The sequence below is a fragment of the Cottoperca gobio genome, unplaced genomic scaffold (assembly GCF_900634415.1).
Source record: "Cottoperca gobio unplaced genomic scaffold, fCotGob3.1 fCotGob3_235arrow_ctg1, whole genome shotgun sequence".
In the NCBI taxonomy this organism is placed as follows: Eukaryota; Metazoa; Chordata; class Actinopteri; order Perciformes; family Bovichtidae; genus Cottoperca; species Cottoperca gobio.
In genome coordinates this window covers 5,243-31,934 of record NW_021166861.1, presented here as the reverse complement: position 1 = coordinate 31,934, position 26,692 = coordinate 5,243, and the positions used below count along the sequence as shown (strand labels likewise).

General features: G+C 44.8%; 1 protein-coding gene across 1 annotated transcript; it reads left to right on the top strand.

Annotated features, from left to right (window-relative positions):
• Positions 1-440: 440 nt before the first annotated feature.
• On the top strand, positions 441-26,692 carry LOC115004977 (multidrug resistance-associated protein 1-like; the record flags this gene model as incomplete). The annotated part of the gene is made up of 28 exons (XM_029426741.1): positions 441-566; positions 1,141-1,278; positions 2,053-2,178; positions 2,448-2,509; positions 2,754-2,882; positions 5,183-5,407; positions 6,871-7,048; positions 10,973-11,134; positions 11,251-11,343; positions 11,431-11,634; positions 11,761-11,907; positions 12,331-12,418; positions 18,962-19,158; positions 19,695-19,871; positions 20,070-20,237; positions 20,749-20,938; positions 21,104-21,173; positions 21,306-21,399; positions 21,717-21,924; positions 22,154-22,464; positions 22,549-22,748; positions 22,952-23,078; positions 23,596-23,697; positions 23,868-24,014; positions 24,147-24,305; positions 25,073-25,239; positions 25,542-25,736; positions 26,173-26,692. Coding segments are annotated over 28 exons (4,299 nt in total), but the record flags the coding sequence as incomplete, so codon positions are not given.

Genomic DNA, 26,692 nt, shown 5'->3' with positions numbered 1-26,692 from the left:
CTGGTCTCACTCTTGTCTCTCTGAACTCTCTCTGGTCTCTCTTTTTTCTCTCTGGTCTCTCTGAGCTCTTTCTGTTCTCTCTTGTCTCTCTCTGGTCTCTCTCTGGTCTCTTTGAGCTCCCTCTGGTCTCTCCAGTCTCTCCCTGGTCTCTCCGGTCTCTCTCTGGTCTCGCTCTTGTCTCTCTGGTCTCTCTCTGAGCTCTCTCTGAGCTCTTTTGTCTCTCTCCGGTCTCTCTCTGGTCTCTCTCTGGTCTCTCTCTGGTCTCTCTGGTCTTTCTCTGGCCTCTCTCTGGTCTCTTCGGCCTCTCTGAGCTCCATCTGGTCTCTCTTGTCTCTCTCTGGTCTCTCTGGTATCTCTGGTATCTCTCTGGTCTCTCTCTGGTCTCTCTCGGGTCTCTCTCTGGTCTCTCTGAGCTCTGGTTTCTCTGGTCTCTGTCGCAGCTCCTGGCTCTCAGTCTGGCTTCCTTCGGTCTTCTGGAGATGTTTTACATCCTGGTGAAGAAGAATGAGGAGATCCAGAACCACCTGCTGATCCTGATGGGTCCGCTGATCCGGAGCCTGACTCTGGTACGTCACTGGTCCTGCCAGTGGTACTGGTAGATATGGCAATGGGCCAGATCCACCAGTGGTTCCTCAGGATGGTCACCAGGAAACAAGCAACAGATCTGCTGTGAAATAAACTGAAATCTCCTCCCCTCTTCTTCCTCCTCATCTTCCTTTTATTCCTTCTCCTCCTCTTCCTCCCCATCCTTCTCTTCCCCCTCCTCTTCCTTCTCTTCCTCTTCCTCAACTTCCTCCTTCTCTTCTTCTTCCTCCTCCTTCTCCTCTTCTTCCTCTCCCTCCGCTTCCTCCTTCTCTTCTGCTTCCTCCTCCTCTTTCTTCTCCTCCTCCTCCTCTTCATCCTCCTCCATCTTTTCTTCGTCATCTTCTTCCTCTTCTTACTCCTTCTCCACCGCCACCTCCTCCTCTTCTTCATCCTCCTTCTCTTCCCATTCCTCCTCCTCTTCTTCCTCATTCTCCTCTTGTTCCTCCTCTTCCTCCTTCTCCTTCTCCTCCTCCTCTTCCATACTCTTCCTCCTCTTCGTCTCCTTCTTCTCCTCCTCTTACTCTTCTTACTCTTCCTCCTCTTCCCCCTCCCCAGGTACTTGCTGTTGTGATAATCCAGGTAGAGAGGATAAAAGTGATTCGTTCGTCCATCCTCCTCTTCCTCTTCTGGACTCTTTTGGTACTTTGCTCCCTTGTTCCTCTGAAGATTGATGTCGAGCAGATTATTGATCAGGTATCAACAATTTATTATTCAGAATTTACGCTTTGTTATGGGTTGAATCTGTGCAGCAGGTTAAAATTGTGACGGAGAACTCCATCAGGTCCCTATTAAAAGACAATGTGGAGAATATCAGTGTGAAGGTGACGTGATGCTACAATACTATATCATCCCTAAAACACCACAGGCTGGTTCTAATGGGACAGTTTATTAAAGAGCTGACTGGCACAATGAAAGAGATAAAAGATGGTGTCAGGTCTATAAAGATGGAGTCAGTTCTATAAAGATGGAGTCAGGTCTATAAAGGTGGAGTCAGGTCAATAAAGATCCCGTGTTGATAAATGTGTTCTGCCTCAGTTCTTCTCTTTCATCTGCAGTATTTCACAGCTCGAGAGCTACAGCTACTTTCCTCAGGATGTGTGAAGTGTGTGTGTGTGTGTGTGTGTGTGTGTGTGTGTGTGTGTGTGTGTGTGTGTGTGTGTGTGTGTTATCGTTTTTTAAGAACTATCTATAAAATAGCATTAAAATCTACCTAAAAAACTGGTCACATATAAAAATTAGGAAGGGTGAACAAGGGTTGTACAAGGTAAAGTATTTATTCTCTGGTAACTACTTAAACTACAAGGGAAATTCAAATCCTAAATTATGTTTTTAAATTAATCAAGAAGTTTGGAATTCTTTGGTTTTAATACTGATAGAAACAAGTGGATTTATGTGTATTGAGATGTTGTATTTAAACTATAAGATCTTATATTAAAAACCTCTGAACTCTGCTCGCTGCTGTTTCAGGGGTTTTCATCCGACGCTGTTCGTTTTGTGGCGTTTTTCATCTGTTTTTCCCTCCAACTCACCGAGCTCGTCCTCAGCTGCTTCTCAGACTGCCGACCGCTGCCTGAAAAACACACCAACATCCAGGTGACATACACACACATCCAGGTGACACACACACACACACATCCAGGTGACACACATCTACGTCCTCTGAAATGATCAAGATAACTTTAATATATTCCAGATAACTCAGGTGTAGGTGTGATTGTTACTTGACCTGAGGTCTGACCTGAATCATCAGGAAGCTTTCAGGCACTTTGTGACCAACATCAAAGGGTATTAAATGTTCTGTGGTTCTTTTTTAACAAACTGTTAAATATGGATCACTAAAAACACAAACGTTCTCATTTTAGAACCAATGTCCAGAAGAAGATGCCTCCTTTCTCTCCCAGTTTTTCTTCTTCTGGTTCAGCAGGTACGAACATGTCAGCCGAAACACAAAAATACGACTTATCATGCTTTTATTGTGAAAGTCATGCAGTGTTCTGATTTATGAATGTATTCAAATCTTCTGATAAAACATGTTCAGGAACAAACAAAGTTTGTGTTGTTAAAATATCAAGCTGACTGAAACACAAGATAATCGTATATATTAATAAGACTAATGTTCCATCTTCATTATTGATAAAAGGTCGTGTTGTGTTTTGTCTTCCTGTCAGTTTGGTGGTCCGGGGTTACCGGCGCCCCCTGCAGGCCTCAGACCTGTGGTCCCTACAGGACCAGGACTCATCAATCCGGATCATGACAGACTTGGAGAAGTTCTGCACTCAGAACTGCAAACAGTTGCTGTACGAAACTTTACATTTAAAAAGCATTGAGCCCGAAGGACCTGTTAGCAGGTGGTGTAGTTACAAAAAGTTGCGATGGAAGATGGGCTATTTATTAAAACAAATATGCATGTTATACATTTTTGAAAACATGGGGTCTTCAGCTTTCAGAATCTGGAAACCAACTGTATGTTGTCCAAACTACATCTTAGCACAAAGTATTTTAATAATATAGTCGTACAAGTAAAACCTTTGTAAATATTAGAACAAGTCATGTTCAAAAGATCCGGGATCATTCTCTCGTCAGTCTAAAACAGGGGTGGGGAACCTCCGGGCTCCAGGCCGTCTACGGCTCACGAGACCATTTGATCCGGCCCTCAAGGTAATTCGTAAAACGCACGCAAAAAAAACTAGACGGCAATATTTTAAATGGCCGACTGACTGTTTTTACTGGCCAAGGTCAGGGTCCTTGAACACAACACGAGCTGAACGTCACGGGGTCCCGTCATGTCAAAAAACTTCAATTTTAAACGAGACTGTCATTGACCTCAGCGAATGCAGCATGGTGAGTGTAAACGAGAGAAAGGTGGATGCGGAATGTCACACCTTCCAGGAGAAATTCGATGAACGATGATTTCTTTGTGGAAGTAAAAGGCCAGTGTGTCTAGTTTGTGCGGACGTACTTACGGTGATGAAAAATAATCTCGAGCGTCATTACACCACGAGACATGCCGAACTGCACGAGCTGAAAGGACGAGTGCGTTTGGCTAAAGTTAATGCTCTTCAGCGGAGTTTGGCCCAACAAGCAGCTCACTGCAGAGCGGAACATAACAACATGGAAAGATAGACAGGTAGACCACCACACCAAGAACAGACTATTCCACCACTGCTGCGCAATTATCACTGCCATTTACAATACTCACTTTTTATAATTTGTGCAATTATCACTGCCATGTGCAATATTCACTTTATTTTCTATCAACCACTTGGTACTGTTGAGGAAAAAGTTGAAGAAATCGGAGCTTGAATGTCGAATCAAATCAGAAAATTTCTAGTTAAATCGATATATTATATAGATATATAAGTCAAACATGAAAAATATTCTCAGCTGAGGACACTTATTACCTCCCCGTTTCCACAGACTGAATTACTAAGAAGCCCAGGTGACTGTCTGACGGATTAACAAAAAGTGTAATCAAAAACTCTTAAACATATGGCTAATTCTACACAGAACAGATGTAACATTCTCCTCATTGGTCCACGTTGGTGCGGTCACGCCCCTTGGAGAGCAGTGTTTTGACGAGATGGTTGTAGACCTGTTTACCTTAAAGGAGAAGTGTACCTAATGTGCCTTACATTCAATATTGTGCTCGTTATACATTCAGTGCAGAAAATACATATTGTGCAGAAATACATATTGATTGAGGTAGAAAAATACATATGATAGTCTTCAAGTGTGGAATAATACAATCAGGAGTTATTTACTTCACAGTACTTACATTATTTTTTATTCTATTTAATTATTGTTTACTGCCTTTTTTTCATATGTTCTTTTGCTGTGACAAGATACATTTCCCTGTTATGGGACTAATACAGGATTGCTGATTTCTGATAAAACAGAAAGATACATGGATAAAAAAGTTGCTTTTTTCCACACCATAAAAGAAAGGTGTAATTAATGGGCTGTGTCTTAAACATTTTTTGCAGAGGTTATGAGTTCAATAATTAGTATGGCCCTTGAAGGATGTTGTAAAAAAAGAAATGGCCCTTGATAGGAAAAAGGTTCCCCACCCCTGTTCTACAATAACATTGGTTTGGTATCATTGGAAAATAGAAATTCAGAGCTTTCTAAAGCACCTAAACACAAACACACTGACATAAATCTAAGGCAGTGCGGATTTATACATTTAATAGAAATGAAGCTTATCTGTTCTTGCCCAAGGACACTTCGACATGTAGACTACAGGGGCCGGGGATCGAACCACCAACCCTCTGGTTAGTGAACAGCTGTGTGATGTCACACTGCCTGATTAGTTCACTCTGATTAGTCTGCTACTGAAAACAAACTCACTGAAAGGCTTTTATTGTAAAAAAAAGCTGAAGGAAAAGACAAGGGACAGAAAGACTAACATGGAGTCTTCTTCCTGAAACATGATCACATATAAAACGTTGAATCTGAGGGTTGTTGTCCATGTGTGCTCCGCCTCTCGCCCAGATGTGAGTACGTATTAGCGATGGATGGATATTAAACAGTCGAAGTTAGAAGTGAAGGTCATAAAATGAACTGTACCGGTTTGTTTCTTTGTTTGGATGTTCTGCAGGGAGGAGCCTGCTGGTTCTGGACCCTCCTGGTCCCGGTCCTGGTGTGGTGGTTCTGCCTCACCAACAGAAAAAACCTGCCTGCTTAGGAAGAACAGAAAGGGGCGGGGCTATGGCCTCTTCCTCATGCAAGCTATCGGGCGAAGCTTTGGGATGTACTTCCTGTGTGGGACACTGTGTCTCCTGCTGCATGACGCCTTCATGTTTGCCGTGCCACAGGTGCTCAGGTGAGTTAGCAGTGATTCTTTCAGTTTGACAGGTGTGTTTCTGTGCTTTTTATTGGGTTAAGATGTTGTGAAAAGTTTGTGTGTGGACAGGTGGAAAGAAATATTATCTAAACTGTTTGTTTTTGTTTATGTTGTTGTTTATAGTTATTATTATGGTGATTGTATATATAGTTTGTTGTTGTTTATGTTGATTATGGTTCACACTTTGTTGGTTATTTATGTTGTTGTTTATCCATCCATCCATCGTCTACCGCTTATCCGGGGTCGGGTCGTGGGGGCAGCAGCTCCAGTAAGGAACCCCAAACTTCCGTTCTCTGGGCCACATCCTCCCGCTCCGACTGGGGGATCCCGAGGCGTTCCCAGTGAAGAGATATAATCTCTCCACCGAGTCCCAACCGCTTCACACTCGGCTGCGAACCGATCCAGTGACTGTTGAATGTCACAGACCGATGATGCCATAAGGACCACATCATCTGCAAAGAGCAGTGATGAGATCCTCAGGCCACCAAACTGCAACCCCTCTCCTCCACGACTACGCCTCGATTTCCTGTCCATGAAAATCACAAACGGGATTGGTGATAAAGTGCAGCCCTGGCGGAGGCGAACATTGACTGGGAACGAGTTTGACTTACTGCCGAGTATCCGGACACTACTCTCGCTTTGGGCGTACAGGGATTGGATGGCCCTCAGAAGTGACCCCCTCACCCCATACTCCCGCAGCACCTCCCACAGTATCACCGGGGGGACCCAGTGATACACCTTATCCAGATCCACAAAACACATGTAGACCGGATGGGAGTACTCCCAGGCCCCCTCCAGGATCCTTGCGAGAGTGAAGAGTTGGTCCATTGTTCCACGACCAGGACTGAATCCGCATTGTTCCTCTTCAATCAGAGGTTCGACTCAAAGAAGGCCGAATACTCCGAATACTTCCACGTCCCCAGAGCCAGCTTCTGCTGCCCGGGTCTGGTCCGTCGAGATCCCTGACCATCACTGCCACCCGTGTGACAGCGCACCTGACCCCAGTGGTTTTTCCCATGAGTGGTGGGCCCACAGGATGGATGGTTTGGAGGCACCACGTAGCTTCTTCGGGCTGTGCCCGACCGGGTTCCGTGGCAAACCCGTTCACCAGGCACTCGCTGTCGGCCCTCCCTCTGGGCCTGGCTCTAGATGGGGGCCCCGGGCTTCCTCCGGTCAGGGTCTCTCCTTTCCCTCTTTTTCATGAAGTCGTTTTGAACGATTCTTAGTCCGGTCCCTCACCTGAGACCAATTTGCCTTGGGAGACCCTACCAGGAGCACTAGGCTCCAGACAACACAGTTCTCAGGTTCATAGGGACACACAAACCTCTCCACCACGGTAATGTGATGGTTTCCGGAGAGGTTTATTATTTATGTTGTTGTTTATTATGTCTGTTGTTATTTATAGTTCACAGATTGTTGAATGTTTTTGCTGTTGTTTTCAGTTTGCTGCTGGCCTTCATGCGGGATGAAGACACTGCGATGTGGAAAGGTTTCCTGTTCGCCTCGCTGCTCTTCCTGCTGTCCTGTCTGCAGTCTCTCCTCTACCATCAGTACATGTTTCACTGCTTCACCGTCGGAATGAGAATAAAGACCGCCGTCATGGGACTTGTCTACAGGAAGGTGAGAGACAGATGGAGAGGGGGAGAGAGAGACAGAGGGAGTAAAAGAGAGGGAGAGACAGGGAGAGCAAGAGAGACAGAGACAGACAGAGAGAGGGAGAGAGAGACAGAAAGAGAGGGAGGGGGAACGAGAGCGACAGAGAGAGCGAGAGAGCGACAGAGGTAGAGATGGGGAGAAACAGAGGGAGCGACAGAGAGGCAGAGATAGAGATAGGGAGAGAGGGAGAGAGAGCGACAGAGACAGAGAGCCAGAGATAAGGAGAGAGCGACAGAGAGAGAGAGAGAGTGACAGAGGCAAAGATAGGGAGAGAGAGCGACAGAGAGATAGGGAGAGAGAGCGACAGAGACAGAGAGGGAGATATAGGGAGAGAGCGACAGAGGCAGAGATAGGGAGAGAGAGAGACCGAGATAGGGAGAGAGAGAGACCGAGATAGGGAGAGAGAGAGGCAGAGATAGGGAGAGAGAGAGGCAGAGATAGAGATAGGGAGAGAGAGAGGCAGAGATAGAGATAGGGAGAGAGAGCGACAGAGACAGAGAGGCAGAGATAGGGAGAGAGAGTGACGGAGACAGAGGCAGAGATAGGGAGAGAGAGCGACAGAGGCAGAGATAGGGAGAAAAGGAGAGAGAGAGACAGGGAGGCAGAGATAGAGAGAGCGACAGAGATAGGGAGAGAGAGCGACAGAGAGGCAGATATAGAGATATGGAGAGAGAGCGACAGAGGTAGAGAGGCAGAGATAGGGAGAGAGAGGGACAGAGACAGAGAGGCAGAGAGAGAGACAGAGAGGGAAAGAGAGGGACAGAGGCAGAGATAGGGAGAGAGCGACAGAGACAAAGAGGCAGAGATAGGGAGAGAGAGAGGCAGAGATAGAGATAGGGAGAGAGAGCGACAGAGAGGCAGAGATAGGGAGAGAGAGAGAGGCAGAGATGGAGGGAGAGGGAGCGACAGAGAGGCAGATATAGAGATATGGAGAGAGAGCGACAGAGGTAGAGAGGCAGAGATAGAGATAGGGAGAGAGAGGGACAGAGACAGAGAGGCAGAGATAGGGAGAGAGCGACAGAGACAGAGAGGCAGAGATAGGGAGAGAGAGAGACAGAGAGAGAGACAGAGAGGCAGAGATAGAGATAGGGAGAGACAGAGAGGCAGAGATGGGGAGAGAGGGAGAGATAGCGACAGAGACAGAGAGGCAGAGATAGAGACAGAGAGAGCGACAGAGAGGCAGAGATAGAGATAGGGAGAGAGAGGCAGAGATAGGGAGAGAGAGCGACAGAGACAGAGAGGCAGAGATAGAGATAGGGAGAGAGAGAGAGGCAGAGATGGAGGGAGAGGGAGCGACAGAGACCGAGAGGCAGAGATAGAGATAGGGAGAGAGAGAGAGACAGAGAGGCAGAGATGGGGAGAGAGGGAGAGGGAGCGACAGAGACAGAGAGGCAGAGATAGGGAGAGAGAGCGACAGAGAGGGAGAGATAGGAGAGAGGGAGAGATAGCGACAGAGACAGAGAGGCAGAGATAGAGACAGAGAGAGCGACAGAGAGGCAGAGATAGAGATAGGGAGAGAGAGGCAGAGATAGGGAGAGAGAGCGACAGAGACAGATAGGCAGAGACCGACAGAGACAGAGAGGCAGAGATAGACATAGGGAGAGAGAGCGACAGAGAGGCAGAGATAGGGAGAGAGAGTGAGAGAGGCAGAGATAGGGAGAGAGAGCGACAGAGACAGAGAGGCAGAGATAGGGAGAGAGAGGCAGAGATATGGAGAGAGAGCGACAGAGGCAGAGAGGCAGAGATAGAGAGAGAGAGAGGGACAGAGACAGAGAGGGCGAGAGAGGGACAGAGACAGAGAGGCAGAGATAGGGAGAGAGCGACAGAGACAGAGAGGCAGAGATAGGGAGAGAGAGAGACAGAGAGAGAGACAGAGATAGGGAGAGAGAGAGGGACAGAGAGGGAGAGAGAGGGACAGAGACAGAGAGGCAGAGATAGGGAGAGAGAGCGACAGAGGCAGAGATAGGGAGAAAAGGAGAGAGAGCAACAGAGACAGGGAGGCAGAGATAGAGAGAGCGACATAGATAGAGATAGGGAGAGAGAGCGACAGAGGCAGAGATAGGCATAGGGAGACAGAGGCAGAGATAGGGAGAGAGAGCGACAGAGGCAGAGATAGGGAGAGAAGGAGAGAGAGCGACAGAGAGGCAGAGATAGAGATAGAGAGAGCGACAGAGATAGAGATAGGGAGAGAGAGCGACAGAGAGGGAGAGATAGGGAGAGAGAGCAACAGACAGAGAGGCAGAGATAGGGAGAGAGAGCGACAGAGAGGCAGAGATAGGGAGAGAGAGCGACAGAGACAGATAGGCAGGGAGAGAGATAGGGAGAGAGATAGGGAGAGAGAGTGAGAGAGGCAGAGATAGAGATAGGGAGAGAGAGAGGCAGAGAGAGACAGAGAGGGAGAGAGAGGGACAGAGAGGCAGAGATAGGGAGAGAGAGCGACAGGCAGAGATAGGGAGAAAAGGAGAGAGAGCAACAGAGACAGGGAGGCAGAGATAGAGATAGGGAGAGAGAGCGACAGAGAGGCAGAGATAGAGATAGGGAGAGAGAGCGACAGAGACAGATAGGCAGAGAGAGAGCGACAGAGACAGAGAGGCAGAGATAGACATAGGGAGAGAGAGTGAGAGAGGCAGAGATAGGGAGAGAGAGTGAGAGAGGCAGAGATAGGGAGAGAGAGTGAGAGAGGCAGAGATAGGGAGAGAGTTCAACAGAGACAGAGAGGCAGAGATCGGGAGAGAGAACGACAGACAGAGAGGCAGAAATAGAGATAGGGAGAGAGAGTGAGAGAGGCAGAGAGAGTGAGAGAGGCAGAGATAGGGAGAGAGTTCAACAGAGACAGAGAGGCAGAGATAGGGAGAGAGAACGACAGAGGCAGATATAGAGATATGGAGAGCGAGCGATATAGGCAGAGAGGCAGAGATAGAGATAGGGAGAGAGAGGGACAGAGAGGCAGAGAGAGAGGCAGAGACAGAGAGGCAGAGATGGGGAGAGAGCGACAGAGACAGAGAGGCAGAGATAGGGAGACAGAGAGACAGAGAGGCAGAGATAGGGAGAGAGATTGACAGAGAGCCAGAGATAAGGAGAGAGAGCGACAGAGAGGCAGAGATAGGGAGAGAGAGTGAGAGGAGAGGCAGAGATAGGGAGAGAGTTCAACAGAGACAGAGAGGCAGAGATAGGGAGAGAGAACGACAGAGGCAGATATAGAGATATGGAGAGAGATTGACAGAGGCAGAGATAGAGATAGGGAGAGAGAGGGAGAGAGACAGAGAGGCAGAGATAGGGAGAGAGAGAGACAGAGAGGGACAGAGACAGAGAGGCAGAGATAGGGAGAGAGCGACAGAGACAGAGAGGCAGAGATAGGGAGAGAGAGCGACAGAGAGGGAGAGAGAGGGACAGAGACAGAGAGGCAGAGATAGGGAGAGAGAGCGACAGAGACAGAGAGGCAGAGATAAGGAGAAAGGGAGAGAGAGCAACAGAGACAGAGAGGCAGAGATAGAGATAGGGAGAGAGACAGAGAGGCAGAGATGGGGAGAGAGGGAGAGGTAGCGACAGAGACAGAGAGGCAGAGAGAGGGAGAGAGAGCAACAGAGACAGAGAGGCAGAGATAGAGACAGAGATAGAGAGGCAGAGATAGAGCCAGAGAGGGAGAAATAGGGAGAGAGAGCGACAGAGACAGAGAGGCAGAGATAGAGACAGAGATAGAGAGCCAGAGAGGGAGAGAGAGACTGAGACTGAGAGAGAGAGATAGAGAGGAGAGAGACAGAGAGGGAGGGAGGGAGAGAGGCACATACATTACCCACACTGAAACCCTGACAGTAGTTTTCTGTGTGTGAATCCTCAGTGTCTGTTGACCAGCGGTGAAGTCTATAAAGTTTTTGTTTGAATCCTCAGTGTCTGTTGCTCAGCGGCGCGGCGCGGCAGCAGTGTACTTTGGGAGAAATCATTAATTTGGTTTCAGCTGACACTCAGAAGCTGATGGACTTTGTAGTTTATTTCAACAGTATCTGGATCACTCCCATCGAGATCTCACTCTGCTTCTACTTCCTGTGGCAGGTAAAACAATAACCCGGCATCAAACACATTGACTGATTGATTGACAGCCTCTCTGTGATTAATTGATTGATTGATTGACTGATTAACTGATGACTGATTGACTGATTGATTTACAGCTCCTCGGTCCGTCTGCTCTCGCCGGTATCACAGTTGTTGTTCTAATCTTTCCTCTGAATGGATTCATCGCTAAAATAAGAAGCAAACTGCAGGTGCGAGAAATATTTATTGTCTTGAATCAGATACTTGTCTGCATGTTAAAAAGTGAACAACTTGTTCCTCTACAATCCGTTTCTCAGGAGGTTCAGATGATGTTCATGGATGGTCGGATCAAACTGATGAATGAGATCCTGAGTGGTGTGAAGATACTAAAGTTTTATGCCTGGGAGGAAGCTTTCCTGCGACGTGTTGGCATGCTGAGAGACGGAGAACTCCAGGCTCTGAAAAAATCTCAGATCCTTTACTCTGTCTCCCTGGCTTCTTTCAACTCCTCTTCCTTCCTAGTGAGTCTCACACCTGCTAGTCACAGGCAGTACTTACCCTGGCTCTCTAGAAAATCACATTTTCTAACCCAACAATGTTCAATATAATAATGTTATAGTTGTATTATTTGTTTTTTTTCCGATCAGATCGCCTTCTTAGTGTTTGCAGTCTATGTGTTGATCGATGAGCGAAACATTCTGGATGCTCAGAAAATCTTTGTTTCTGTCGCTCTCATCAACATCCTGAAAACTCCTCTGAGTCAGCTTCCCTACGCCATGAGCACTGCCATGCAGGTGAGTCACAACCAATCAGAAACCTCTGTTCTGTCTATTAACTAAGGTCTTTAAAGGGTTATTTCACCCAAATACTTAAAGTAAACAATGTCTCCACAGTGAGTGAGTTTCTAATATGTCTAAAAATATCATTACATTACATTATATATACATATATCAACGTTATACTTCAGTGTTTTTAATAAAACAACTAAATATTTAACCTCACCTACATTCTTACATTGTTATTGTTTCCATGAGGAGCCACTCCTCTGGTGTCTTTTGTTCTTTTCTGTTTGGTAAAATTTCAGATGACTGTTGTTTTTTTAATATTATGAGATATATATATATATATATATATATATATATATATATATATATATATATATATATATATATATATATATATATCTATAATATGATTTTATTTTATTTTGTGATCAGGCTGTCGTCTCGCTCAGACGTCTGAGACACTTCTTGTACCAAGACGAATTGAATCACGACAACGTGGAGAGACTTCCTTATAGCATAGGTAAGACATCATCCACCCCTCTCTGACTCACCAGGACTGAAACTGTTAGCCTAGTTTAGCACAAAATCTGGAAGCAGTGGGAAACTGTCAGCTTAGCTTATCACAAAGACTGGAAACAGAGTGAAATTGTTAGCCTAGCTTAGCGCAAAGAAGGGAATCAGCCTTACCTAAGGCTGATCTATTTCCTTTTGATAAAACAAATCTTGAAGGTTAACCAGGGAGGTTTACTGTTTTCAAGATTCTAAAAATAATTTAAATGGATTGCTGAGTCAACTTCTTGTTATGGTGGAGAAAAGGTGTGAGGACCCAAACACAGATCGGCAGACGAGAGTTTTAACAAAAAGCGTGCTTTAATTAAACAAAGCCGAAAGTACAAAAGGTAAAAAGCAAAACAACAGAGGCTATAAAAATACAACAGGTAAAATGTAAACTGAAAACACAAACCAGGAAGACACAAGGAAGCACAGGGAAGCACGAGGAGGCCGTAGAACAAAGCACCATCAGGTAACATCGACGAACAACGGATGACGAACAGACAAGGAACAATGGGACAGACGGGTATATATATATAGACTGACAGGTACTGTATATATAGACCAGGGGTCACCAACCTTTTTGATACTGAGAGCAACTTCAAGGGTACTGAATAATATGAAGGGCTACTTGTTTGATACAAACTTCCTGAATAACATAGTTTCATGGTTCACCTTTTAATGATAATATTATCATTAATAATAATAATCATAATAAATATTCATATATGTGAAGAGACTGTCTGATCACATGTTAATGTTAATTATTCTTCACAATATTTATTAACAATGATTTACCATGGTAGGAAACACAGATATATCAAATCAAATCAAATTTATTTATATAGCTCAACATCACAAATTACACATTTGTCTCAGTGTGCTTTACAGACTGTACAAGATACGACACCCTCTGTTGTTAGACCTGTATTCTATATTTTACCGGGAGCCAGTGCAGAGCAGCTAATACAGGAGTAATATGATCCCGTTTCCTAGTTCTCGTCAGTACACGTGCTGCTGCATTTTGGATCAACTGAAGAGTCTTCAGCGACTTTTTGGAACAACCTGATAACAATGAGTTGCAGTAACCAAGCCTTGAAGTAACAAATGCATGGACTAGTTTTTCTGCATCATTTTGAGACAGGATGTGTCTTATTTTTGCAATGTTATGTAGATGAAAGAAGGCAGTCCTTGATTGACATTCAACGTTCTCAATCTATGTCAACATTTGAAAGTCAGAGTTATCACATTATTGACAGTTTTGTATGAATGAGCACATTTGTAGCATTTTGTTCAAAATTACACCAGTTATATTTTAGTACAAAGTATCACTTCTGTAAAAACTAAATAAGGAAATCATTAACTGTCATATCCTGTTTGTACAAACCACTAACTTTGTAACATCGGAGAGAGTGGAAATGACATCAGAACCTTTTTTCTAGTCTTAGAACAGTGTTTTCAATAACCATCATTGCACCTTTCAAGACCTCGCTGTCCGAAAAGGCTTTCTTGTACTTTATTTAAAAAAATTGTGCAGCTCTGCGACTTCTTCACCGGCCTCGTGAAAAGAGACTGCTGCTTGCCCAAAGCTACCTTTAACTCATGGCTTGTTCTGCCCGCAGTGCGCTGCCAGGTGGGTAGTTAGCATGGTAGCTTTTGTGATATGTACTGAAGTGTCTCTCCACAATGTGCCGCTTTGCCGTCGCCCCGCAAATGAGACATACACACTTTTCTTTCACTGTTGTAAAAAATAATTCTTCTTCCCAATCATTGTGACAATAGTTTGTTTTCTTTCGCTTTTCTGCCATGTTTAACATAAAAAAATCAGAATCAGAATCATTTTAATTGCCATGTAGGTTTCCACCTACAAGGAATTTACTCTCGTAACGTTGGTGCATAAATATATTTTTTTTTACAATGAACAATATATACAAAATATAAATAGTAGGGGTAATATACAACACAAGGACAGCCGGCTGAGCAGTACGTTAATGTAACATGTAGAGGGGGGAGGAGTACATCCTCTGCTGTGCTTTTTTGATGAGGGAGCTGGTGTTCAGCTCCCACTTCAGGTCCTGGGTGATGATGGTGCCCAGGAAGCGTAAGGACTCCACGTGTCCACAGGGGAGTAACGCAGGGTGATTGGGGCAGGTGTGGCTGGGCTCTTCCTGAAGTCCACTATCATCTCCACTGTCTTTAGAGCATTGAGCTCCAAGTGGTTCACACTGCACCAGGTCACCAGTTGGTCAATCTCCTACCTGTAGGCCGACTCATCCCCGCCAGAGATGAGTCCGATGAGGGTGGTGTCGTCCGCGAACTTCAAGAGCATGACAGACTGGTGACTGGAGGTGCAGCTGTTGGTGAGGGAGAAGAGCTGAGGAGAAAGAACGCATCCTTGTACTTTGACTCTTAAAGCCTTTCGCTGTCCCCACTCTTGAATGCTTCCTCCTTTGCCAACCTTAACTGCCTGAGTTTGGCTGTGAATCAGGGTTTGTCATTGTTGTTACTCAACCTGGTGTGTGATGGTCCACAGCTGTCCTCGCAGAAGCTGATGTATGACGTCACAGCCTCTGTGTACTCATCCAGACTGTTGGTAGCAGACCTAAAAACATCCCAGTCAGTACAGTTCAAACATGCCTGAAGATCCTCCACAGCCTCACTGGTCCACTTCTTTGATGTCCTCACAACAGGTTTACAGAGCTTTAGTTTCTGCCTGTATGCAGGAATCAGATGGACCGTGATGTGGTCAGAGTGACCAAGTGCAGCGCGGGGGACGGCATAATAGGCACCGCTGACTGTGGTGTAACAGTGATCCAACATATTCCCCTCTCTGGTCGGGCATTTAACAAACTGTTTGTATTTGGGGAGTTCGTGATTGAGTTTTCCTTTGTTAAAGTCACCGAGGACAATAACTAAGGAGTCCGGGTATGTCTGCTCCACATACTGATCGGCGAGCACGCGCTCTGCATCCTGCACGTTGGCCTGCGGTGGAATGTAAACACCGACCAGAATGAATGAAGCGAACTCACGGGGGGAGTAGAAGGGTTTGCAGTTTATGATGAATAGTTCCAGAACAGGAGAACAGTACTGTAGGATCACTGTCACATCGTTCCGCACCAGCCACTGTTGATATAAAAACAGATTCCCCCACCCTTAATTCAACTGATGAGCAGAGAAACGTGGGAAATAAATCCACTGGAGTTGTTCCTCTAATGTTCATTAGCTCTATTTGAGTGAAAGAGCTCAGGGTATGACAAAAAACGCAGTTTACGAACAAAACAAGACAAAACAATGCGCACCTACACATCGAGGCAGCCGTCCATGGCGCCATCTTAGTATCAATGATGCACATAGCGCCCCATCATAGCTGCTCTCGCTAGCTTGTCTCAGCGAAAAGGGAAATGGAGATTTAGATTGCGCGTGGAATTGAACTCTGACCCCAGACAGGGTTCATATATACATAAAACATTTTTGTTTTTTAAATTCTATATTCAATATTGTCATTTTAAAATAAAGAATAATTCTTGTTTTCTTCTTATTGAAAACTCAATAACACTTGAATTATTCTAACATATTATAATTATTATAACACTCACGTAGTCCCTGCGGGCGACCAACTGACCGTGTGGGCACCGCATTGGCTACCCCTGATATAGACAGACACTACTCACAAGAACGAGACACAGCTGGGGGAAAAAAGGCAAAGACACAAGGGCAGGGTGAATGGACATAGGAGGATGAAATTAAACACAAGGACAGGAAGTACCATGGACATAGGAACCATGTTCTGTGTTTAGGCCGTGGTTTGCACAGCATGTTTCCCAGACTTGAAGTAATTGCTGGAACTTCAATAAAGTTTGTCTGATTTTCAATGGTGGAAAGTAACTAAGTGCATTTACTCAATTTTGAGGTACTTGTCCTTTACTTAGTAGTATTTTCATTTTATGCTTCTTTATACTTCTACTCCACTACATCTCAGAGGCATATTGTGCATTTAACTCCACTGCATTCATTTTAGAAGCAAAGCAGCAGGTGTGGGAGAAATTCTGAGAAGCTATGGAGAAGGACTTTAGGTCGGCACCAAGGTGATTCTGGAAAACTGTCCGGCACCTCAGAAGGGGGAAGCGGGGAACCATCCAAGCTGTGTTACAGAAAGGGTGGCACCCTGCTGACTTCAACTGAGAAGGTTATCGGGCGGTGGGAGGAGCATTTTGAGGAACTCCTGAATCCGACTAACACGCCCTCTATTGTAGAGGCAGAGCTGGAAGCTGATGGGGGGACCATCGTCAATTTACCTGATGGAGGAACGGAGGTTGTCAAACAACTCCATAGTGGCAAAGCCGGAGGGGCTGATGAGATCCGTCCAGAAATGCTGTAGGCTTTGGGTGTGGAGGGGCTGTCTTGGTTGACACGTCTCGTCAACATTGCATGGAAGTCTGGGACAGTGCCTAGGGGGTGGCAGACCGGGGTGGTGGTTCCCCTATTTAAAAAGGGGGATCAGAGAGTGTGTGCCAACTACAGGGGTATCACACTTCTCAGCCTCCCTGGTAAAGTCTACTCCAAGGTGCTGGAAAGGAGGGTTCGGCCGATAGTCGAACCTCAGATTGAAGAGGAACAATGCGGATTCCGTCCTGGAAGTGGAACAACGACAACCAACCACCAACAACCAACTCTTCACTCTCGCAAGGATCCTGGAGGGGGCCCCAAGAGTACGCCCAACCGGTCTACATGTGTTTTGTGGATCTGGCTAAGATGTATCACTGGGTCCCCCAGGTGATACTGTGGGAGGTGCTGCAGGAGTATGGGGTGGGTGGGTCACTTCTGAGGGGCCATCCAATCCCTGTATACCCAAAGCAAGAGTTATGTCTGGATACTCGTCAGTAAGTCGGACTCGTTCCCAGTGGATGTTGGCCTCCGCCAGGGCTGCGCTTTATCACCAATCTTGCTTGTGATTTTCATGGGCAGGATATCGAGGCATAGTGGTGGAGGAGAGGGGTTGCAGTTCAGTGGCCTGAGGATCTCATCGCTGGTTTTTGCAGATGATGTGGTCCTGATGGCATCATCAATCTGTGAACTTCAGCAGTCACTGGATTGGTTCGCAGCCGAGTGTTAAGCGGTTGGGATGAGGATCAGCATCTCAATATCTGAGGCCATGGCTCTCAGCAGGAAACCGGTGGATTGCCTATTCCGGCCAAGAAATGAGTCCTTACCCCAAGTGAAGGAGTTCAAGTACCTCAGGGTCTTGTTCGCGAGTGAGGGAACAATGGAGCGAGAGATTGGCCGGAGAATTGGAGCAGCGTGGCGGTATTGCATTTGCTTTACCCCACCGTTGTGACGAAAAGAGAGCTGAGCCAGAAGGCAAAGCTCTCGATCTACTGGGCGATTTTCGTTCCTACCCTCACCTATGATCATGAAGGTTGGGTCACGACCGAAAGAATGAGATGGCGGGTACAAGCGGCCGAAATGGATTTTCTCAGATGGGTGTCTCCCTTAGAGATAGGGTGAGAAGCTCAGCCATCTGTGAGAGACTCGAAGTAGAGCTGCTGCTCCTTTGCGTTGAAAGGAGCCAGTTGAGGATTTGGGCATCTAGTAAGGATGCCACCTGGGCGCCTCCCTATGGAGGTGTTCCAGGCATGTCCAGCTGGGAGGAGACCCGGGGAAGACGCAGGACTCAGTGGAGAGATTATATCTCCACACTGGCCTGGGAACGCCTCGGGATCCATCAGTCGGAGCTGGCAGATGTGGCCCAGAAAAGGGAAGTTTGGGGTTCCCTACTAAAAAACATTAAAAGAAATATGTTTTTTGCACATTCACATCCCCTCCCCTCCCCCATCACACACAACTAGGACAGCCTCTCCCCTCTCCCACAGAACTCCGACCGCACCCCTCCTCGTTTGAATATCGTTGCAGTACGGGGTCCCTGCTCTATGCTACACCAGTTTGGGGGTCCTTGGCCTGAAAAACGTTGAAGACCCCTGGTTTAAACTATCCAGCAGTATATAAAATAATTCAAATGAGCTCCACTTATTCCAGCTGCAACATTAAAGTGATGAACACATTAATGCAACAATTATTTACTTTAATTTAAGTATATTTTGATGATGGGGTTTACTTTGCAAGTTCAAAATATGTTTCATACTGCCCATTTCAAGTGATATTATCAATACATTAACTTTATGAAAAAGACACAAATAACAAATAATACAGTCAATTAATTATTATTTATGATCATGAAATGATAATTATTATGAAAAGTATTCTCTGTGTGGGGAAGCACATTCAACCATATCAAATATGATAAACAGCTGATTTCAGGTGCAGTAAACCATAATCACTGCTCCACCAGAATAAATAAACTATTGCAACTGATTCCGACCTTTGGCAACAAAGGGAGTGTCACGTTTACTACCCAGCAAAATCCCAGCACTGATCTGCCAGATCCCCATCAAGGTGGGAGGGAAATTCCAGGAATCTATATGTAGAACCACATAGAACCATGTTCTGTGTTCAGACGGATACGGTGTGATGATCGATGGGGGGTCGTTCTCCTGGACCAATGAGGGGCTGCCGTGTCTGCAGAGCATCAACATGAAGGTGAAGACGGGCTCCCTGGTGGCCGTGGTCGGCCATGTTGCCTCAGGGAAATCCTCTCTACTGTCGGCCATTTTGGGAGAAATGGAGAGGAGGAGCGGCTTTGTCTCAGTCAAGGTGAAAACAATGAAAGTTTTTTTTTATCATTAGTACTCTTAGAATTATTGATTTTTGAACTGGGAAGGTTTAGTTTTAGAAAACCTGGTCAGAGACTACATAGGTATATTTTATGTGACCAAAACATTTTAACTCTGCTAAGCTATGCAAACAGTTCTATACGGCTGTATGAACACAACACTGGTTCCATAAACATTCAGTCAGTAATTCATTGCCTTTTCTCTGGTTTCTGTTCATCTTTAGTTTCAGTTTTAATCAAATATTAAAAAACTAAACCCTTCAACATGATACCCCTTCAGCTGTGTTGGGTATTTGAGATAAACACAGCAGAGACCAGGCAAAACCCACCAATCACTTGGTGTTTTAAAGAGATGGCTCAGTGTTGCTAATAAAGCATTTAGATAAGATATGAACGGAATATCCTCTTTCAAAGTGATTAAATTTATTGATAAAGGTTTATGTATTATGTACAGAATCATCTCTCAGTGATAACAAAAGTTATTTTGCAGATAATAAAGGTTATTTTGGCGGTGTAGGGTTCGGTGGCCTACGTTCCCCAGCAGGCCTGGATCCAGAATGCCTCCCTGAAGGACAACATTTTGTTTGGTGGACAAAGGAAGGAGAGCTGGTACCATCGTGTGCTGGAGGCCTGTGCTCTGCTGCCGGACCTGGACATCCTGCCCGCCAGAGACAACACTGAGATCGGGGAGAAGGTACCATCACATCGCCCCCCCTTCAGGGTTAGGTTCTTAACCCTGTCTGTCCAATCCAGTGACAGGCTGGCTGATGTTTAATTATAGACAGTCTGGCTGTTTCTTGTTGACTGTTGCTTGTTGACTGTTGCTTGTTGACTGTGTCTTGTTGACTGTTTGTCAATATGTTTTGTATTGGTGATGATGTATTTCCTGCAGGGTCTGAACCTGTCTGGAGGTCAGAAGCAGAGGGTGAGTCTTGCTCGGGCCGTCTACAGAAAATCTGATGTTTACCTGCTGGATGACCCGCTGTCGGCCGTTGATGCTCACGTGGGACAACACATCTTTGATCGAGTCATTGGACCCAGAGGACTCCTGAAAGACAATGTAAGACCCTGTACCTGTAGTCTGATCCAACACTCCTACGACCACCCTCTCACCCCCCTCCGGTAATGATACGTATAGTGTGGACGACTTGCTGGAGAAGCCTGGATGCGCCATGTATATCACGACTCTCTACTTGAGTAAGACTGGATTCTTCCTATTCTCTGTAAGGACTTGTGTACGGTGCATTAGCTGCATCCTGAAGGGTGAATCCCCCTTTAATTATGGGGTTTCTTTTAGGAAGTTTTTCCTTGTGCGATGCGAGGGTCTAAGGACAGAGGGTGTCGTAACCTGTACAGTCTGTAAAGCACACTGAGACAAATGTATAATTTGTGATATTGAGCTATACAAATAAATTTGATTTGATTTGTGCAGAATGCTGAGCGTCCTTCCGTCACCATGCTGTCATTGTTGGTTGTACCCACATGATTGAATGCACTTATTGTCAGTCGATTTTGGATAAAAGTGTCATCTAAATAAATATAAAGTAATATGTGTTCTGATGTGTTTTTAGACCCGGGTGCTAGTTACTCACGGCCTGAGTTTCCTGTCTAAAGCAGACCTGGTTCTGGTAATGGAGGAGGGCCACATCTCAGAGATGGGCACCTACGTGGAGCTGATGGACAGAAAGGGAGCCTTTGCCAAATTCATCCACACCTTCAATGTAAACCAGCGCAGAGAGAGCTCCTCCCCCAGAGACAGGAGTAAGACTACATAAACTAAACTAACCAGGAGAATAAAACTACAGAAACTAAACTAAACAGGAGAATAAAAATGTGTATTTGTTTGTATATAGATAGGAAGTCGGTCTCTCGCCAACAGTGTGTGTGTGTGTGTGTGTATAAAATTCTGTATATGTTTGTGTGTAGACAGGAAGTCGGTCTCTCGCCTCAGTGTGACGGATTTCTCCATCGATCTATCTCAGGAACAGCTGATCAGGTACAAACACACATGTTAATGTGTGTTTAACACTGACATTACATCCTTATATGTCATTAATAATAAACACATTATAGTTAACTATTGATGAACAAAAGCTTAATAATAATAAAATGTGCATGATTTGAGCAGTGCCAGTGTTCAGCTGATGGAGGCTGTTGATCAGGATTTACACGCTGAGGATGCTGGAAAACTGACTGAGGTGGACAAGGCTCACACAGGGCGGGTTGGTCCTTCTGCTAACCAATACGAGTATTATTAACTATAATGAAGTAAATATCTTCATGGATTTACAGAAATCACCCAAAAAAAATACAATAAAAACACAAAAGGTAATAGATAATGGACTGTTTTTTGTGTTGGATGCATTATTGGGAACTAAAGCGACAAATTAATCTCAGGAACTAAAAATAGTTTATTTTTCTGATTGTGTTTCCACCTCATCTGAAGATCTGTGAATATTTGCAAATTAATCTGATGCTGGATTAAAACCCAGTCCTGTGTTTTTATTGACGTCAGAGACGCATGTTCTTCTGTTGTCAGGTGAAGCTGCAGATGTATAGAGAGTACTTCAGGACGATCGGCCTGAGCTTCATCATGACAATCGTCTTCCTCTGTGCCTTCCAGCAGGCCGCCTCTCTGGCCTACAACTACTGGCTGAGCCTGTGGGCCGACGAGCTGCTCGTCAACGGCACACAGAGCAGCCATGGGCTGAAGCTGAGCGTGTTTGCAGCTCTGGGCTTCACTCAGGGTGGGGATAGAGACCTAACTCCATCTTTACAGAGACCTAACTCCATCTTTATACAGACCTGACTCCTTCTTTACAGAGATCTGACTCCATCTTTACAGAGACCCGACTCCATCTTTACAGAGACCTGACTCCATCTTTACAGAGACCTGATTCCATCTTTCATCTCTTTCATTATGTCAGTCAGCTCTTTAATAAACTGTCCCATTAAAACCAGCCTGTGGTGTTTCAGGGATGGCCATGTTTGGGACGACCCTCGCCATCGCTCTGGGTGGTATCGTAGCATCGCGTCACCTTCACACTGATCTTCTCCACAGCGTCCTGCACTCGCCAATGTCTTTCTTTGAGGTGACGCCCAGCGGAAACCTCCTGAACAGCTTTTCTAAAGAGATTGATGCCATTGACTGCATGATTCCTGAGGGGCTGAAGATGATGCTGGGCTACCTGTTCAAGCTGCTGGAAGTGTGCATCATCCTGTTGTTGGCCACACCCTTCACAGGGCTAGTGTTGCTCCCCCTCACCTGTGTCTACATTTTCATCCAGGTAAATGTTTCCTTGGAATGTTATCTGGACCTAGGTTCAGTTGAAACTGCTTGTAGTCAATAGTTTTATGGTTCTGGTCTCTAGAGTTTCTACGTGGCGTCGTCGTGTCAGCTGCGACGCTTGGAGGCCGTGAGCCGCTCTCCGATCTACAGCCACTTCAACGAGACGGTACAAGGTGCCAGCGTCATCCGAGCCTTCGGCGAACAGCGACGCTTTGTCCTTCAGGCCGACCGTCGCATCGACAACAACCAAGAGGCTTATTTCCCGCGCTTTGTTGCCACCAGGTTCGTTCAAATGACTTAAAACAAACTAAAGTATTTTAAAGATATTTCTCTTTCTTTTCCTCTTGTGCTGATGTTTTCTAGATTTATTTCATATCGTACCTGTTGTAAATGCGATTTATCTCACATTTTATTTCAATGATCAACAGTATGATCATTATATTTCTGTACATGTTTTAAAATGTAATTAACTTTGTTTCTGTCAGATGGCTGGCGGTGAATCTCGAGTTTTTGGGGAATTTGTTGGTATTGGCTGCAGCCATCCTGTCGGTGCAAGGTCGGGATGAACTCAGCCCGGGCATTGTGGGACTGGCAGTGTCTCACTCTCTCCAGGTTAAAACTGTTTTTAACCAAGGACAGAATAAATGGTCCTGAAGAAGTTTATAGACAGTTTTCAATCAACTCAGAATGTATGTAGGGCTCAGGTAGATATTACATTCCCAAAATAGCTTATATATGGACATTTTACTATTTAGAGGTAAAACAAGTTGTAAGAACAAATGGCTCCTTACTCTACAACTTAAATATGCATGCTTTTTCCCAACAGAATATCTAAAAATGTACCAAATATAACACTAGGCATCTGCAGGCGTCTAACACAAAACCTCATATCATTAAATGCCTGCAAAGCACATCTAATACAAAATACAGATTTAATAAAATATATATATATATGCTTGTAATTTCTTTCTCTAAAGAATACAATTTTATCAGAAAAAAAAAACCAAGGGCATGATCACTCATCGGCTTCATAATTTGTATTTATTTTAAATGCAGGACTGAGTCACAGATACTGCTGAAACAAACCATTGAAAGCATCAGATAAACAATTTGTGTTGTGTGTTTGCAGATGACAGGAATCTTAAGCTGGATCGTCCGATCCTGGACTGACGTGGAGAACAACATCGTGTCGGTGGAGAGAGTCAAAGAGTATGACGTCACACTCAAAGAGGTAAATATGGGAACTGTAATACTGAAAGAGGTACAAGAGGACCGGGTTTATGTGGGAACTGTAACCTGTAAGACCTGAATATTAAAGTGTATAAACTGCTGTTATGCTTTTACTTTTCTTACTGAGTTTGTGGCTGAACCCTACTTATGGACCTGCTGCAATGTCCCCAGGCTGCGTGGACCCTCGAGGGCAGTTTGCTGCCAGTAGCCTGGCCGATTACAGGAAACATCCAGTTTGAAGACTTTGGACTGCAGTACCATAAAGGTCTGGACTGGGCTTTAAACAACATCTCCATCAACATCCAGGACAGAGAAAAGGTCAGAAATATTGTATTATTGTCACAAAGCAATGGAAATACATTTGTTTGTGAAAAATCTACAAAAACTAAAAGTATAATACTTTTGTTGTTATGATGTGTATATTTATTGAATACAATAATTAATCTGCAGGTAGGGATAGTTGGGCGGACGGGAGCTGGGAAGTCGTCTCTGGCATTGGGAATCTTTCGGATTCTGGAAGCAGCACAGGGACGAATCTTCATCGACGGGATGGACATTGCTCAGATTGGCCTTCATGATCTCCGCTCAAGAATCACCATAATTCCTCAGGTCAGTACATTAATATTGAAACGCTTTACTGTCATGGCTGATAGATAGGCAAACTTTTATAGATTTCATCATAATGCATTTTGTCACGGTATATCTCAGGAGAGGACCCAATTGCAGGACGCAGATGATGATTTTAACCAAAAAGAGAGCTTTATTAACAAAAGTTAATAAACATACAGAAATACAAAGTAACAAAACAACACCAACCAATCAGGGGACGAGCAGGACACGAACAGGCTGAGCAGGCAGCTCTACAGGCAGACACGGGCCAGTAACAAACATGAATAACAATCCGACAAAGAACACTGAGACAAACAGGGATATATACACAGACACTAAATGAGGGAATGAGACACAGCTGGGAGAGAAAGGCAAATACACAGGAGGAAACTAATGAAGGGAACAATACACACCTGGGGAGAAAGGCAAAACACACAAGGGCAGGAAGTAATACCAGACATGACACAAGGGGAAGGATTTCAAAATAAAACAGGAAACAGAAACCAAGATCATAACACATTTGTTTGATGAAGTTACTTTAAGAGGTTAAATTATGGGAAATAAACAAAAAATCAAAGAGCAGGATCTGCAACCTTTTCTTGTCCTGTCCCAACTTTCAATGTTCATATCTTTTACAATGAGCAGTTATTTCCATTATATATTATTATTATTATTATTATTATTATTATTATTATTATTATTATACATAAAAACACAAACTAGTGCTAGTCCAAGTGTTAAGGTGACCCCTGGCCTTTCTGTCCCAGGACCCCGTGTTGTTTTCTGGTTCTCTGAGGATGAACCTGGATCCCTTCGATAGATGTTCAGAAGAGGATCTGTGGAAAGCTCTGGATCTGGCTCACCTGAGCAGTTTTGTGTCTGCACTGCCACAAAAACTGAACCATCAGTGCTGTGAAGGAGGAGAGAACTTCAGGTGAGATCCACATTTGCCTGACTGCCAGCAGAGGACAGGTGTACACGCCCGCATTCGAACCAAATCAGGAGTTTGTGTAACAGCCGACTCCGTTGATGCTCGTTGGAGCATTTTTGTCGGGAAGTCTATATTGTGTTATCTGCAACAAGCTCCAGCAAAAAGCACTCCGTCTTTTCGTGTCTAGCTGCTTTGAAATAAATTAAGTTGCCTTTTAGGGTTTATCATTGTCTTTATTTACATGGAGACATGTTTTTTATGACCTCTTCATTGAAGCATATGTAAAGTGTGGCATTTTTCTGCAGTCTCGGTCAGAGGCAGCTGCTGTGTTTGGCCCGAGCGCTCCTCAGGAGGTCCAAGATCCTGGTTTTAGATGAAGCTACAGCAGCCGTGGACCTGAAGACGGACATGCTGATCCAGTCCACCATTCGGACTCAGTTTGATGACTGTACGGTCCTCACCATCGCACACCGCCTCAACACCATCATGGACTACACCAGGTACCACCTGTACTGCTATCTTTAACGCCGTCTTTGTGGAGCGGTTGTCTATTTCGTTTGTTAGGCTAATTCTTATAGTTTCCTGCCCAGACTGTCATTTAAAATGTAAGCACTATTTCTGTGTTGCAGAGTTTAGCCATTTTCAATTTTCATGTACTTTGGTTTAATGTAGTGTATACGATTAATGGCAGTCTTGACAATGATGCCTGAACACAAAACCATCAATGTTAATGTGGTTTTACATTCAGATATTCACACATACTTGTAGAATATAAAGTATTTTCTCTTCCACAGAGCAGCAACATATAACTTCATAAATGTAGAAATATGTGATTGATATAAAGGTCATTAAACTTCTGAGGTTTTTACACATCAGATTGAGTTCGTACAGTAAATTCATTTTAAACCTTAAATCTAGTTATTGCTGTGTCTTCAGGGTCATTGTGATGGAGCGAGGCTCCATAGTAGAGATGGACTCCCCGTCTCAGCTCCTCCGCCTGCAGGGACACTTCTACCAGATGTGTGTCGAGGCGGGTTTGGCCTGACGTCATAAAAACCTTTTGGATCTCTATGGACTGATTCTTTAGTGTAAAATGTATAACTCAGGCATGTAGCCGAGATTCAGGATGTATTTCTACATCTTTTTTTCAAGACATATTTGATATCTGGACGTGTCCAAGCTTGTTTTGAAGGTCTCCTGGTATTCAGGCCCCGTTCTGTATCTGGATTTCTGACCAGGACTTGTTTTGCTCTACAAATTATTTTGTTTAACAGAAATAAAGTAACTGGAAATGAACAATGAAGCTACTACACCTGGGGTATTCAACTGAAACTCAAAGAGGTCCAGTTAGAGAAAATGTCCTCAAGCAAAAGTCCGGAACATCATAATGTCTAACTTGCGTTAATGTGATATATATTGAAGTAGCCTAGTAGCTGTATCAACATCTGCATGTCAT